This window comes from Gavialis gangeticus, unplaced genomic scaffold (genome assembly GCF_001723915.1).
Source record: "Gavialis gangeticus isolate Ggan-Ray unplaced genomic scaffold, GavGan_comp1, whole genome shotgun sequence".
Classification (NCBI taxonomy): Eukaryota; Metazoa; Chordata; order Crocodylia; family Gavialidae; genus Gavialis; species Gavialis gangeticus.
In genome coordinates, this window is record NW_017728995.1 from 1,239,871 (window position 1) to 1,255,024 (window position 15,154).

At 45.4% G+C, this 15,154-nt stretch overlaps 1 protein-coding gene across 1 annotated transcript in view; it reads left to right on the top strand.

Moving 5' to 3' along the window:
* EIF2A (eukaryotic translation initiation factor 2A) overlaps positions 1–7,954 on the top strand; it is a 60,665-nt gene extending 52,711 nt beyond the window's left edge. Inside the window, exon 14 of the mRNA XM_019503133.1 lies at positions 6,604–7,954. Within this exon, the coding sequence (XP_019358678.1) occupies positions 6,604–6,669 (66 nt within the window). The 3' untranslated portion in view covers positions 6,670–7,954. The remainder of the gene's footprint in view (positions 1–6,603) is intronic.
* Positions 7,955–15,154: the final 7,200 nt, after the last annotated feature.

Below are 15,154 nucleotides of genomic sequence, written 5' to 3' on the forward strand. Positions count from 1 at the left end.
TTTTTTTTTTTTTCTTTTTCACAGAAACTGAAGGCAATTGAGCAACTGAAAGAGCAAGCAGCTTCTGGCAAACAGCTAGAGAAAAACCAGGTATTACTAACGTGTATTTTGTTTGTTTTGAGGATCAGACCTCTTTCTTTAATGCTGTCAAGCCATAATCCATACTGCTTTTCGGTTATTCTCCTAGGTAAGTGCCTAAAAGACTGCCCATGCCCTGTATCAAAATCAGATTTGAGCCACTACCTCAAAGAAAAGCCTTCTTCTCCTCAGATTAAACTAACATCTAAAAACACTGGATCACTGGTGGTGAAGAGCTCTTTGGGGGTGTAGTCAACAGAACACAAGAGAAGAATATTTGAGCCTTCTCAGTCAGCATCCCTACCTACAAGTTGTTCTCCAACACAGCTGTCTTGTTGCAATCTGTGCCATTACCATTACTTGAGTGAGTAGGTCAGTTCTTGGCAGAAAAATATTGACTGGCACTGCTGCTATTCTCAAGTCCTTTCTTGAGTCTTTGTTTCTGTATATTCCTTTGTAGGCTGTGCATGTGCTGTAGATGTCTGAGATTAGGGAATCTTTGCTAACAAAACCTGTTTGATCCGCAAGTGCCTCGGGTATCCTCGTATTATTGTAGCAAATACACAAAGGACAGGACCAGTTGGCACTCCATTTTCTTTTTCCTGCTTTTTTTTGGGATGGAATGCCTATGTCCACAGCTTTAGACCATTGGTAATTATGCTTTCTAATTTGTAGATAGTTAATAGATAAGAGTTATTTATGACATTTAGGACCCCTCTGGATGTGTACAGGTAAAGGCACGATAGGACCTGATGTGCAATCCGCACAATTGTCTCCTGCCGTGCTACATGTGCTTGGCTGCAGGCTTTACTGTGGGATTCAGCATCAGGTCCAATCATGCTTTCTTGCCAGAACAGGGAGGAGCCTGGGATCATGCTCCCCGTGTACCAACTCCCATAGCTGACAGGGCCTATAGCTGGGGCAGCATTCCACATGCTGCCCCTGCTGCAAACCACATCACCTGAGGAGGCTATCAGCGTTCCTTACACTGCCTCTGCTGTGAGCCCCACAGCTGATGAGGCTCACAGGGTGCTGAGCTTCATCTGCAAGCCCTGCAGCTGATGAGGTTCGCGGCGGAGGAGGGGGCAGCATGGGAATGCTACTAATTTTCCCTCCAGAATGAAAAGTAAAAGTCCAGGGATGGTTTTTGATGGACCAGTCTAAGGGCTAAGTAACATCTTGGTCTCATGAGCTCCTGCATAAAACAGACTCCGGGCTTTTTTTTCAGTTGGATCTGAAGCGGTGTCTCTCATGTCTTTGGCAAAAGAGTCAGTTCCACAGAAGAGGAATAGGGACAAAGCCCTAAATACCTTAAGATACCTTGTATTTACATGGGGATACAAATCTTCAACTTGTAACAAGTCTAGTGAGAGTCTGTGTCCTAGCATGGGTGCAGTTGGGGCTCCTAAAGACTTAGGCACCTTGTCACCTAAGTCTTACATTTCTAAAATGCTCCCTTGTACTGGAGCTATTGTTCTGGGACCCTGTTTGATACCAGTTCATTTGGAACCCAGTGATGCCTTTAGTACACAATGCAGAAATTGGTACTGAGTGCTTGTGAAGGAGGAAGCAGCTTGTATTCCCCCGCCAGTAATAATGTCCAAATCCAACATCTTTGTACACTTGATAGTTTCTGCTGAACCTTCGTTCTGTTCAAGAGCTTACGTTTGCTGTTGAGATGTGATAGTTTTGCCTTTATCAGTACTGTGTTGTTTGGTACTATCCAGAACTATTTAGTACTACCCTTAAGTCAGTTGGGGGCAACCTTTTTGCCATACATTCTAGAAATTAGCCCCCTTGTGTAGAGCCCCTTCTTCTGCCTAATCATATGCTCTGCTTTCTGTTCCCAGCTCTGCTCCCTGCCTGATCCCCTTTTCTGTCTTCTGCTCCCTGTCCTGTCTACTGCTGTGCTGCCTGTCCTCTCCCTGATTGTCATATGCTGCACACACAGGCTGCCCATTGTGGTACTTGTGCTGCAGGTTGGCCACCCCTACCTTAAGTTAAGAGGTCTAATATTCTTCCTTTCATTGTTTAAGTAGTGGGAATATCTCATTTAATTATTTTCCTAGGTCATGTTACACCTAAGTTAGCTCAGATAAGAGAGAGGTGCATCCCAGCATTCCAGATGTGGAAATTGTTAATACTTTCCCTGGCACCTCCCTCTTTTGTTAGGTCCGTGTCGCAGAGCTCTCAGGTGCCCTGCGACTGAGAGCAGAAACGGCTTGGGAGAGACCCCTAGTGGTGGGAAGGGGGAAGCTCAGCTGCCAGTCACCAGGACTGCACAGGTGTTGGTTGCTAGAGACAGGAAGGGGGGGAGCTTAGCCCTTCTTAAGCCCAGGCAGGAGGCCAGGAGGGCAGTTTCCCTCCGGCGGCCGAGGGAGGAGGAACTTGGCCAGCACAAGGGGAGAACTCTGGTGGTGGGAACATCCCCTGATTTCTGCTGGGGTTTGGTGCGCTCGCTGTCTCTAGTAGGGATGGATTCTTATATTTTTGGCTGGACGGTCTAGCTTTTTATGTTATAGCCCAGGGGCTTTGTGTTTTTGTGTTTACTGTTTCACCGGAGGACCGGGTGAGGCTATTAGGGGTTGGAGGAGGCCTCATAGGGACTCCACAGTAGCGTGGGGGTTCCTGGCACCGGAGAAGGCACAGCATTGTTTGGGATGCGTTGGCCCAGCCCTGGAGTTAGTGGGCAGCGAGGAGCCCTGGAGCTGACACTGGCAAGAAGCCCCAGAACAGGCAGTGTGAGACGAGCTAGAGGGCGCCGGCGAGGGTGCAGGCTGAGGGACAAGCCCGAGAGCATCCGCGCGGCACAGAGAGTAGGACAGACCTGAACAACACCAGATACATCTGTGAGGCTTGGGCTGCGGTGTCAGGGAAGGAAAGGAGCCGCAGATAGTGCCTCAGGCACCGAGACAGAGAATAGGCAACCTCCCGCTTGATTAAGATCTTTCAATCAAGCAAATAACAACAAGGCGTGACAGGTAAGAGGGCGGGCAGTTGGCCCTTGATTGGTGTTGCAGGACCACTAATAGATGGCCCCGAAGAGGCACAACTGTCACAGTCCTTCATTTTCATAACAGACAACATAGTGGGATTTTTAATATAGATCGCATAGACTGTCTAAGAGTCATTGCGTCTCATCAATATTATAGAGTTCAAAGCACTGTATAGAACATGTGATCATTTCCTACTATTTATTTCCGATCGGCTTCTACAGATAATAATGTCAGGCAACTGGACAGCAGCATACTACATAAGCAAGGAGGAACACGGTTTTTATGATTATGCAGAAAAGCAGTAACGCTCTGGAATTGGTACATTCATCGTCATATTACCTTGTCAATGATTCACTTCTGGGTTCAGCGCACACTAGCCAGTAGTCTGACTGGGGATTTCTATGGGGAATGCAATGGGAGATCAGTTGACTCTGTGGTGTAAGTCATAGTCCAGCAGTGGGACCATCTACCCAAGGATTTGTTTCCAACAGGGTCAAACAAGAAATGTCAAGAGTTTAATAGAAACTAAAGTTAGTAGCAGTGTTTCTGAGGCAGTGGTCAGATGGCTACTGTATGCATTTTCACCAATTCCATTACTCCTAAGAGAACAGGACAAGTCATTGTAGTAGCCCCCATCTTCAGCAGCACAATTGTGGTTCCTACTGCTGCTTTAAGTACCTGCACCTCTTCCTCTTATCCTTTGCTGTCAGACCATTTGACCCAGCATGGAGATTTATTCTGCTGCCCCAAGATGAGTAACACATCTTGTAGAACTCCAGTCACTGTACACATGTTTATTTTTACATGTTTTGGATTGCAGTATGCCTTTTGCAGCTGCTGCTTAACTCTGCCACCTTTTGGTGGATAGGAGGATTTTGCAGGGCTGCATGGTGGTGAAGGAAGTACACCAAGTTTTCCGTCTACACTGTCACCCAGCTCTTGTTTCCTTATGATTTAACAAGCTTGTTCACTTCATTATCCTCCACTTGAGACTACAAGGATGTATAGAATATAATTATGTAGAGGAGGGGTAGCCTCATGGTTAAGGCACAGAATTGTTACTTGACACATTTGTACTTCTGGCTCTGCCTCAGATTTTCTGAGTGGTTTTTTAGCTGGCTGGCCATCTTGGTTTCCTTATCTGTAAAATGAAGACAATACTTTGCTGGAACGTTGTGAGGCTGAAGTAAAATTACATCTGTAATATAAATGTTGCATCTATTAAAACTTTTCTACTATAGTTATGAATTAGAACTAAGATTACTATAGCAGAAGGATTTAGGGAAAATAGTTTCCTTTGTTTGTGTGTGACAGCACTTCAAGTATAATCAGTTCTATTTTATCCCTAGACCAAGAGCGCTCAACCCCTCGCCTATAGGCCAGATCCAGCCCCTAGAGCCTTGTCTGGCATGTGTGGCTCCCCATGGATCTGTGGAGATTTCTGCGGGTCATGGCCCTACATCAGGGTGGGCAATTATTTTGGCTGGAGGGCTGCTTACTGAGTTTTGGCAAGCTGTCAAGGGCTGCATGGGTAGCCCCACCCCTTGCCAGGAGCCCTGCCCCCTGGTTGCCATGTTGTGACATGAAGTCCCGCCCCCTAACCCCTGACCTTTTCCACCAGAAGTACTCCTTTCAGCAAGGGGTTTGGCCATCTCCGAACCAGAAAAATAACAAGTTACACTCTAAAAATCAAATATCTACAATATTCATTAATTTGATTTAAAAAAATATTTGTCCTAATTTACATGCGTCTGTGTAGTGTACATGGAGGGAATAACTTGAAATGAAGTGTTAGTCTTGTACATTGTGGCATGGGGGCATGATGGGTTGGGTATAGGTTTGCGTGGGGGTGGGTGTCTGTGGGGGGTAGATGTTGGGGGTGTGGGCGTGGGGGGTGTAGGGTGAGGGAACATGCGAGTGTGTGTGGATATGTGGGGTGTGGGTGGCTATGGGGTTTGTGGGAGGTGGGTGGGGGAGGAGGATGGCTGGGGGTGCGGGGTCTGTGTGTATGGCAGTGCAAAGTGGGGTGTGGATGCATGTGTATGGTGGAGTGTGCATGTGGGACTTGCCCTACAAACACACTCTATATGTCACTCGCTGTCTCTGTCTCACTGCACATATACACACTTCCCTCCTTCCCCCTCCCTTCTGGCCCCGGGGTACCAGGGACAGGCCCTGTGCTCCTGCAGTCCAGCAATGGAGCCAGGAGCCACATGGTGCCGGAGCGGCCAGCAGGCAGAAAGGACTGGCAGTGACACCTGGACGGGAGCATGGGGCCTGTGTGGGTGTCCTGGGGCCCCTGCCCCCTCTCTAGAACAGCTGGTACCAGATTCTGTGCTCCTGCTGCCCTGCTCTGGGCCCTGCTAGCACTGGCCCCAGGATACAGATGTGGGCCCTGTGCTCCCACCCAGCTGTCGCTGTGCTCCCATATGCCCACTCGCTACCACTCGCTTCCACCTGCTGCTGCTTTCCCCTCTCTCCTGCCAGCCACTGCAGCGCTCTGGCACCATGTGGTTCCCAGCTGCATGGCTGTGACCACAGCTGTCAGTAGGAGCTGGCCTGGCCCCAAGGACTGGGGCGATTTGCCTACAGTCCTCCCATCTCCTCCCACACTCTTACCTGAGTTTCCCTCTCCAGCAAAGGGAGGCAGGGGGAGCAGTGCACTGGGATGTGCTACCTCTGCTTGGCCCATATCAAGCTCCAACTGCCCCATGATGCCCCTGTTCAGTCACAGTACACTGGGATTTGGCCCCATGCTTGCCCCTGCATGGCTGGGATCAGGCTCTGGGGGCCTCACGTTGTCCCTGTCCAGCCTGTGTGCCAGGATTAGGCCTCATGCTGCCCCCACCTGGCCAGGATTGGGCTCTGGCTGGGCAGAGGTGGTGCAGGGCCCTAGGGCCAATCTTAGCATATGAGTGTCATGGGGCCCCTGCCATCCATGTAGCCCACAGGGCCCCAACTATGAGCACTATTTATGCCTTAATCTGTCAGTTTCTTGTGTTGTTTATGTGGGTTTTTACTTGCCACTGAATAAAGTAAAATGGTTAAGGGAAAAATAGAACAGTGTGACTTATAAAACATCACAAATTTTCAGAGGGACTGAGACAAAAATGTAATACATGCCTTTTAACTCCTTTGTGCAAACTGACTGTATTTGAGGTCAACAGTTAGCACAATCCCATTGCCAGTCTTTTTGATGTTAGGAGCTGAAAAGTAGGTAGTGGTAGTCCTATTATTTTAGGGTCCACAGAAAATGCACGTAGAAGATTGATAAAGCTGCAATACTGTGGAGTCTCTAATTTAAAAAAATAGATCAGCAGTTCATATCTACAGATTTAAATTGAATGTTACCCTATGTTCAGCTTCTCTACTTTAGAATTCCTAAAATATGTCTATTGAATTACTAGAGGTTTCTTCTTCACTGTTAGGGTTGATCTTTACTTTTTATATGCGCTCAGTAAATCCTGCTATTTTTGTTTCCCTTTTAATAAGCAAAATTTATGATCTCTTGTGATTTTTTTTTTTCTAGTTGGAGAAAATTCAGAAAGAGGGTTCTCTCCTTCAGGAGCTAGAAGATTTGGAACTGGGCTTTTAAAACTTTATGGAAAACAACTGGGATTTTTGCACAAAATCAGTGCAAAATGGAATGCATATTAACTTGAACAGAGCAAGGAATTTCTTTCAGTGAGAAATGGCCAATGCAAAGGTTTATGTATTTGCTGCAGACCTCCTTTCTTAACCCTTTTTATTTGCACATTCAAAATTGTAAACAAATTATATGCAGCACATCCAGTCCTCTTACCACTCGCACCAGAACACACACACTTGTGTTCCAGGAGGACATCGCTGAAAAACCAAAACAAGCATGTTGCTTTCTTTCTTTGGTTGTTTTTTTGTTTGCGTGTTTTGAAGGAGGGAGAGGATATTGCTTACCCATTTCATAGCTTTATTAAACTTAACAGATATGTGACCCTTATGCAAAATTAGGATTGTAGACAATAATAAAGAGCATTTAACATTCAAAGAGTTTTGGGGTTTGCATTTAACATTAAAAGAAGTTGTTTTGTTAGTTAGTGTTTGTTTGTTTGTTTTCTTACCAGGTAGGAATTTAAGAAATGTTATGTTGAAGCCACTCTGCCAACTTCACCTTTTCTAAAGATGAAATAGAAGTAGTTGCAGATATTTCAGATGCCTTGCGTGCCCTAGAATCCGCACCTTCCCTGCACAGCCACACATCCCTGGCCAATTTGTTGTGGTTTTACAATCATATTTTCCTATCCTTTTATTTTTTTTTCCTTTCCTTTTCCCTTTTGCTAAGGGTGATCTGAGCAAGCAAAGTTAAAATAGGTAATGTGAGGAAAACACTGGAACTGCCCACACAGCAAGTGCTGTCAAATGCACGGAGTCAACAAAGCCCTTCAGCCTATTAGAATAATATTAGTCCCAATTCTGCAAAGTGATTCTCTGCACAGAGATAAGAGTTTGTTCATCTGGATCAGATGTGACTTCTGGGGTTATGAATATGACCTGAATAGTAGATTTTTAAAAAAAAAAAAACTAGACATAGGTGAATATTTTTATGATGATAGCATCCCACTAAATTATGTTAGAAACACAGCCAGAACCTAAGTGATCACTGGCATGTCAATGGAATAATGTTTTCCATCATTAGCAGGTAATCTCTTACTACACTTTTCTTCATGGTTAAAAAAAAAATCACAATAGTATGTTGTTGATTTTACCATGTAAATGTATTGCCCCTGGCTTTGTAACAAATAATTTTGGACAAGCTTCTTATTTGCAAACAGTTTCAAGTAAAATAAGGATTTAGAGTCAAGTTTTATATTAAAAGAATAAATCAAAGATTTTAATTTTGCTTCCACTGTGTCTTCCTCAGTTAATTTGACAAACAACATCTTGTTAGTTATGAACATGCAGTTAAGTCATTGAATCGTTTATAAAGTCACCTCTAAAAGTAAATTCTACCCATTTACACCTGCTTTGCATGTGTTTAAGCCTTGGCAGCTATGTATATTGAAGGCAGCACTCTGACCCTTCTAAGTGGTCTGTGCTGCCTGATTGCTGAGTTTGAGTATATGTAAGTGGTCTGGGCTTGGTTCTTGGCTGCAGTCCCAGGCTATGCAGGGAAGCAGCGTAGACATGGTGTTACCCTCCCTTGTCACAGTTCAGAGAGAAACAAATGAAATATTGCCAAATATATATATTAGTTTTACTTTGATTTTTGTCTTGGTTCGGAACATGCGATCTCAGCTTTTCAGTTTAGATTAAGAAAGAGCTGGTCAGATTCAATACAAATTCTCTTTCCAGAAATGTACTGCTTATTTTGGGTAACTTCCTAGTTTCTTAACGTAGCAACAAACAACAGAAAGACAAGAGGGTACAGCACGTGAAAACACATGAAGCTCAACTAATTTTTTTTATCACATTCATGAAGCAGACTTGTTTTTGTTACACTATCTCTAGACTCCAGTAACTAAGGTCTGATAAATTATTCGTCTTGAGAGATCTTAAGAAGGTTCTGGTTTAATGGGAACAAATCACGTGTCATGCTGTATGTGAGAAAACTGAAGGTTAACCTAACAAGCAAATGGGTTTTTGTTGCCAGTACACTCCCCCTGGAGTATTCAGGTAGTGCGTTAATGGTTTGTTTGTTTGTATTAATTTTAATAAACTCTGCAGTTACATTTCTCCTAACTGAGCAAAAACTATTTCATGTTTACTTGAGCAAATGGGGCACTTCTGAATAAGTGTCCACACAGATTGCACCGATGTGAGAAATTTAAGTTAAAACCAGTTTAGTTGGTTTTGGAGTATGTTTGCATAAAGACCAGCCTTTACAAGTTTAAAATGTTATGTTCACACTGGATCACTAGATACAGGGCTTGATTCTCTATTGTCTGGCACCTTGTCTAGACACTTACATCTGTGCAAAGTTTACCATTCTGATCTCGGTGCATTTTATTCATTTTGCATGAGTATGCATTAATTGAAATGGGAGCAGTAGGAAATCTAGAAGATCACCCAGTTTTTCCTTTATTTCAAGTGGAATTCTAATAAAAAACAAAAATGTCTAATCCAGTGACTACAAGCAATTCAAAACCATATGTTGTCACAGAAAAAAGGTAATTACAATCTTAATGAAGCATTTAAGAAATAGCCAATCTGCGAGCTGATTGATTTCAGAACAGAAGTTAAAACCAGTGTGAAGTATTAAAGCTTTCCTGAGTTCCTATTCAACTTGTCTGCAGTTCTGTCATTTTTTAGAGTCATTCTCTTTCTCATTACTTTGTGAAAGACCTGGCCAAGCAACATGAAAATCTAACTATAACATGGTACTGTCAAAGCTGCAAAAGAAACTGGAAGCAGAATTTTTTTTCCTAATCTCTCAGTTACAGTAACCTGATGTGTTAATTGTAATGATTTGCTTTAAAAAAAAACATGCACATAATTTTTAGTCTTTTTCAAGGCTCCTTTCCAAGATTGGCAGGATCTCTATGGATTGGAATTATGGAAAAGCAACAGATTTAGTCAGGGGAAGTGAAACAGCTCTCTTTGTGAATGTCTACTAAATGTTTAGAGAAAAGTAATACAAAATAAAGAATATTGAGCTCATGAAGTAGAAACAAGTACATATAGCTGTCCATAGCACCATAGGAAAGAAGATGGATCTACCTTGGCCACGTTCCAAGACCACTGGATAACCAGTTTCCAGAGGAGCCCATTTCGCAGCCCCAAAGTAGAAGGAAGAGAGGTAGAGGGTCCCTGACTGAAGTAGTAGCCTCTTACGTTAACAGTCTGAGCAAATTAAATTGGCCCAAACAGGATTGGCTGATGACAACTGACCTGTGTTAGGCACCAACTGGTGTGCAAAGAAGTTTGGATTGAGTAAAGAAATAGGTTATGATCTTCTTGGCTGTGTTAACCATAGTTCAAGTCCAGAAATCACTACAAACAAGCTGAACTGTTGAGTGTTTTATAAAAACTATTATCCTGATTGTCTACTGAGTTTTTGGCTTGTGGAACCTTCTGTTTGTCTGCTGTTGATGCCGTGAGAGAATGGATACTCTGGTACAGAGATAGCTATTGAGCAATAGGGAGTTATAATAAAACATATAACTGGAAATAAGCATGTGACCAATGGAAAGCCAAAAATAAGGCTTTGTGTCTTTTTTTGGGATGAAGAGATATCTAAGGTTAGGGAAGCATTGGTTAATTCTTGCAAATGTATTGGCATTTGTGTCAGGGGTGTAGATTGTAGCTGTGTTGGTCTAAGAACATATGCAGACAAGCTTCTTTGGGTAAATCAGATATTTTTTATTAGACCAACTCAAGTAGTTGGAAAAATGATTAACAAGCTTTCGGGCACAAACACCCCTTAGGCTGAGAAATTGTCTGCAGATGGTCTGTGCACTCCTGGATGGAGTGGTAAAGCAGCCAGTATGTATGCAAGAAAAATAGTCAGTTAAAATATAAAATGTATTCCAAGCACTTGGAGAATTTCAGTGTGCTGTTTGGAGAGTGGGGAGGTGAGGATGAAGAAGCTCTTTGCTTCTGGCAGGGATATATCCACTCAAAAGGCCAGGGTCTCTTGATAGCCTGGGGGGGGAGTTTGGATGGTTGGTGGTTGGATTTGAATTGGATGAGCAGAGTGGAGCATGGGGGACAGCCTGAGAAAACTGGGACTTGGGGGGGCTACAGTAACAGAGACCCAAACAGACACAGTGAACAGTCTGGGGATGGAAGGGAAACACTGAACAAACAATGACCGGGAGTTTTCCAGGGTTGGGACCCCCTGTAAGATAATGCAGGGAGCGCATTACCCAAGTTCCAGTTAGCACACCACGGCACTCAGAGACTGACATTATAAAAGCCTTTGTCTGTCTGTCTGTCTGTCTGTCTGTCTGTCCATAATGCTTTATTCATGCTCTGATTGGTTGACAAACAGCCAATCAGACTGCAAAGAAGCATTAGGACAGGTGGCAGCGCACCTCCATGATGGCAGGGATGGAGGGAGGCCGAGGCCAGCACAGCTGGTTCCCCCCCCCCCTTGCTTCTTGGAGGTGATGGTGTGGGGGAGAGCGGGGTTGGGATGCCACGGGTGGGAGGCCATCGGCAATGGCCTTGGCCTGCCCCTCCCCACTGTCATCCCTGCCTGTAAGGCCAACACGGCTGCAGTGGAGAGGAACAGGCATGCTGCGGCTGTGTTGGTGGTGAGGGAGGAGTGGGGCCGGGCCTGACATGAGGAGAGGGGGCAACCGTGAGCCGGGGGAGAAGCCGGCCCACTGTGGTGGTGGTGAGGGAGCAGCGGGCCCGGCCTGATGTGGCAGTGACTGGGGAAGGGGCGGAGCGAGCTTCCTCCCCACATTGGTCCCGGGCCCACTTCTCTACCTCCCCTGCGTTAGCCCCGAGCCTGGTCCTCCTGCCCCCTGCCACTGCTGGGTTGGCCTGGGCCCTCTGTGGCAGGGGGCAGGAGGGAAGCGGGGCAGGAGGGAAGTGTGGGCTTCTCCCCACCCTTGGTCCAGTCCTCCCTTGCATAGGGCCTGGACCCCAAGCAGCAGGAGGGAAGCAGGGAGCAGGCCTGGAATGGGGAGGGGCACGGGGCTCCGTCCCGCCAGCTTCCCAACCCACCCCCCGGGCATCCCTGATGGGCAATTGGCTAGTATGTATGAGCAATTCACAGGGTGCAGATTTGTGTGCGTATTATAAGTGTTTGGAGAATTTCAGCACCCTGTTTGTAGGGGTGGTTGAGTGAAATAAAAAAGCACATGGATTTACACACTAAATAAGAGTTTTCTTGATGAAATAGGAAAATAAAAAGAGTAAAAATAAAGATTGGTATGAAAAGGAAAAAAAATGAGAATAAAAAAATGGTAAAATATTGATGTAAAACAAAAATAATTTAAAAATGCATGTAAAATAATGAAATAACATGAGTAAATTAATGAAACAGTGTCACTTTCAGCCATGTGTGCATATCAGCAAGTGATGAGCTATAGACATCACTGGTTTGTAACAGGGATTAGCGGTGGGTGGCATCTCTTGCTGTAATTTAGTACAAAGAGATCAGTGGGTTGGATTATTATGTGGTGACCTCTGCAGTAATTTACTGTGAATTGTGCACTGAGCATTTCATAAAATTTGAAACTGATGATGTGTAAATTGATAGAAAAATAAAACCCACCATTTCAATATTTAGGGGGCACAGAATGCAACCCTGAAGGACTAAACCTGGTCATGTATATACCAGCAGCCCCGGAGAGTGTACAAGCTGTTCTGTGACTCCAGTGCAACTCCATAACTGACCCTTGGAGGGCACCAGAGAATGAAGAAAGTTTACTGAGTGTTAACTACTCGGTACCATTGAAAGCAGTTTTACTTGGGCTTTGACACATTGTGCAGAGGCTAATTCCTTAAAAATAATATCACTATCTGGCTGGCAGTGTCACATAATGATGTTCCCTGTTCCCTTTGTGCTGCAGAGTAAAATTCAAAATTAGCTCATTTTCAACTGATATCTCTCCAAGGGCCTTTCTCAAAAATGAATGTTTTAAATTAGTTAATTATAGAAACACTATGCATATTAAAAGCAACTTCAGCACACAAGTTCAGCTTTTTTCATCAGAGCAAGCATGAATAAGCATATATTTAACAGTTAGTGCAGGGATGGGCAAAATATAGCCTACAGGCTGGATGCATGGAGTGATTTTCTTGGCCCCACCAGGCAGCACTGGGGCACCCCCATGTCATGCCAGCCTGCAGACACGGCCAGGTCCATCCCCCTCTTTCTGTCTGTGGGCTGCGTGCCTCAGGCTTGGCGAGGGAAGGGGAAGGGTGGTTAAGTTCCTTCCAAGCCTCCTCTGTGGTGCTCACAGCCCCATTCTCCCCCTTGTGTGTGCTGCAGCTCCCCAGTGTGGCCCAGTGGTGACTTCCAGCTCTGCCCTAGCCCTGCGCTGTCACCGCCTCAAGGTCCCATCCTGTGATTCCAGCCTTGCCTGCCCCTCCCGCTCGAGAACACTGCTGCCCAGAGCCCCATCCCACAGACGGAGTTTTGGTGAGTTGTTGCAGGGAGCAGGAGGTGCTGACCTGGCCTGCAACGGCTCAGCAAATCAGCCTACGTAGTGCTCGGGCCCAAATAATTGTCCATCCTTGTGTCAGTGATTAGAGCCAGTGCCTGTAAGCCAAACTTCTAGATCAGTGGTTCCCAACCTTTTTTTCTGTGCCCCATTGCTGGGAGCAGAGTGCAGGGGCGGGGGAGCTCCTGGCACGTAGCACAGCTCATCTTTTGTGCGGTGTTGCCAGTGTTGCCCCTGCAACCTCATTTGCGTCATGACCCAGTATTGGGAACCGCTGTTCTAGATGATGCAATGGCTGACATTTTTGGAAAGTATATTAAAGCTGTTTGCAAAGTTGTTAGACTACTCTGGAACCTCCAGATGAAAGGCAATAAACACATCTGCATTGCTACAAATGCACACAATTAACTTTTGTATGCGATTGCTTGTTAAGCAGAACAACTTTGATTGGAGTACTTGTGTGCATGAGTTTTCACAGGATGTGGTGCTAAGAGAGGTTTTTATCCAAGAGGTTAATTTATCTAAAAGGCCAATGTATCAGTTTCACCTTTGCTTTTTTCTGAAATGGGGCCAGAGGTATAGTATAGAGCATAAGATATAAACAGGGCAAATCCTGCCATCGGAGCTATGTGAATGGGTCTGGTCTGGTTAGCAGTCCCATACCCTGTGCAAAATCCCACAGAAATCACTAGGGCTTAGCCAGTATGCATGGATCAGCCCAGGTGTGCAGTGCCAGAATCTGACTCTTACAATGGAAGTGTAGACAAAGCAACAGTAAGTAGGAATCATCTTTGGAGGAGAGCTAATGATGGTACTTTTCATTTTACCAATATGGCTAATTCCTGCTGATCTTCCTGATTGCATTTTCTTCTTACCAGGACTGATTTATTGTAGGCAATGTTATGAGTTGATAGAGGCAAACCCAACAAATTCCAAGTCTGACAAAATCAACTGTATGTCTATTGTTGTATAGAAGAATAAATTAAATTAAGGACTTGAGTGATGCAGAAACTAGTGGCCTTTGTGAAACTACAAAAGGACAGCCTCCAGCTTAAAGCAGGGAGGTCCATGGTGGGTACTTATAAAGCTATTTAGTGCCTTAATTTTTTGGTTTCTTTTACAAAAGGCTGAATGATACACTTATTTATTAGATGATTCATTTTTCATTCATAAACTTGTCTCAAACTGCATTGGGGGTGGAATTTAATTCAATTAAAATGCATGAAAGCAGCATTTTTAAATGGCCACTTATTAGCTAACAAACTATGTTGAGGGAACTGGAACCATAAAGGATGAAAAATAAGCTGCTTTGCTTTTAAACTGGATTAAATAAAGGAGGTATTTTCTGTAGTGAGGGACTACCTCTCCCCCATGGGAGAGGCAAGGATGCCATAGGGTGGTATCTTGTATTGGAGCAAGGACAAAGTTAGACCAGCTTTCCCACCAAAGCCAGCCTTTCTGGGGTCTTCCTCGGGGATGGATGAGGACAAAGCCTGTGGTTCAGCTCGTCTATCCGCCTCCCACCCACACCAGGCAGCCTGGCCCTCACAACTTATTTTTTTTTAAAGAAATGTTTCATGTTCCCAGCCAAATCAAGTCCAAATCCATGGGTCAGTCCAGAACCACAAGTGGTCCCACAGCCGGCAAACATCCTCCACCCCCACCAGGGACTGCAGACATTTCCAGCCTCTTTTGGCCGGCGTCCTACGTGCAGGGCCAAGCCCGGAGGCTTGGGGGTCGGGTGCCCCCCCAGCCTGCCGTCCGTCATGTGGCTGCAGGAGCAAGCTAGGGAGGAGCCTCCCATTTCCATAAAACAGGCATTAAGCCCCAACCCCTCGGCGGGTAGTAAACTGCCGGGTCTCCCGGGGCGTTTCCTGCGCGGCAGGGCCGGTCCGTGCGGGCCTCCCCCTCCCGGGTACCAGGAGCAGCGCGGCGGGAGGCGGCCCGTGGCCTCTGCACCGGTCCCGCGCGGAGCCCGGCCCGGCC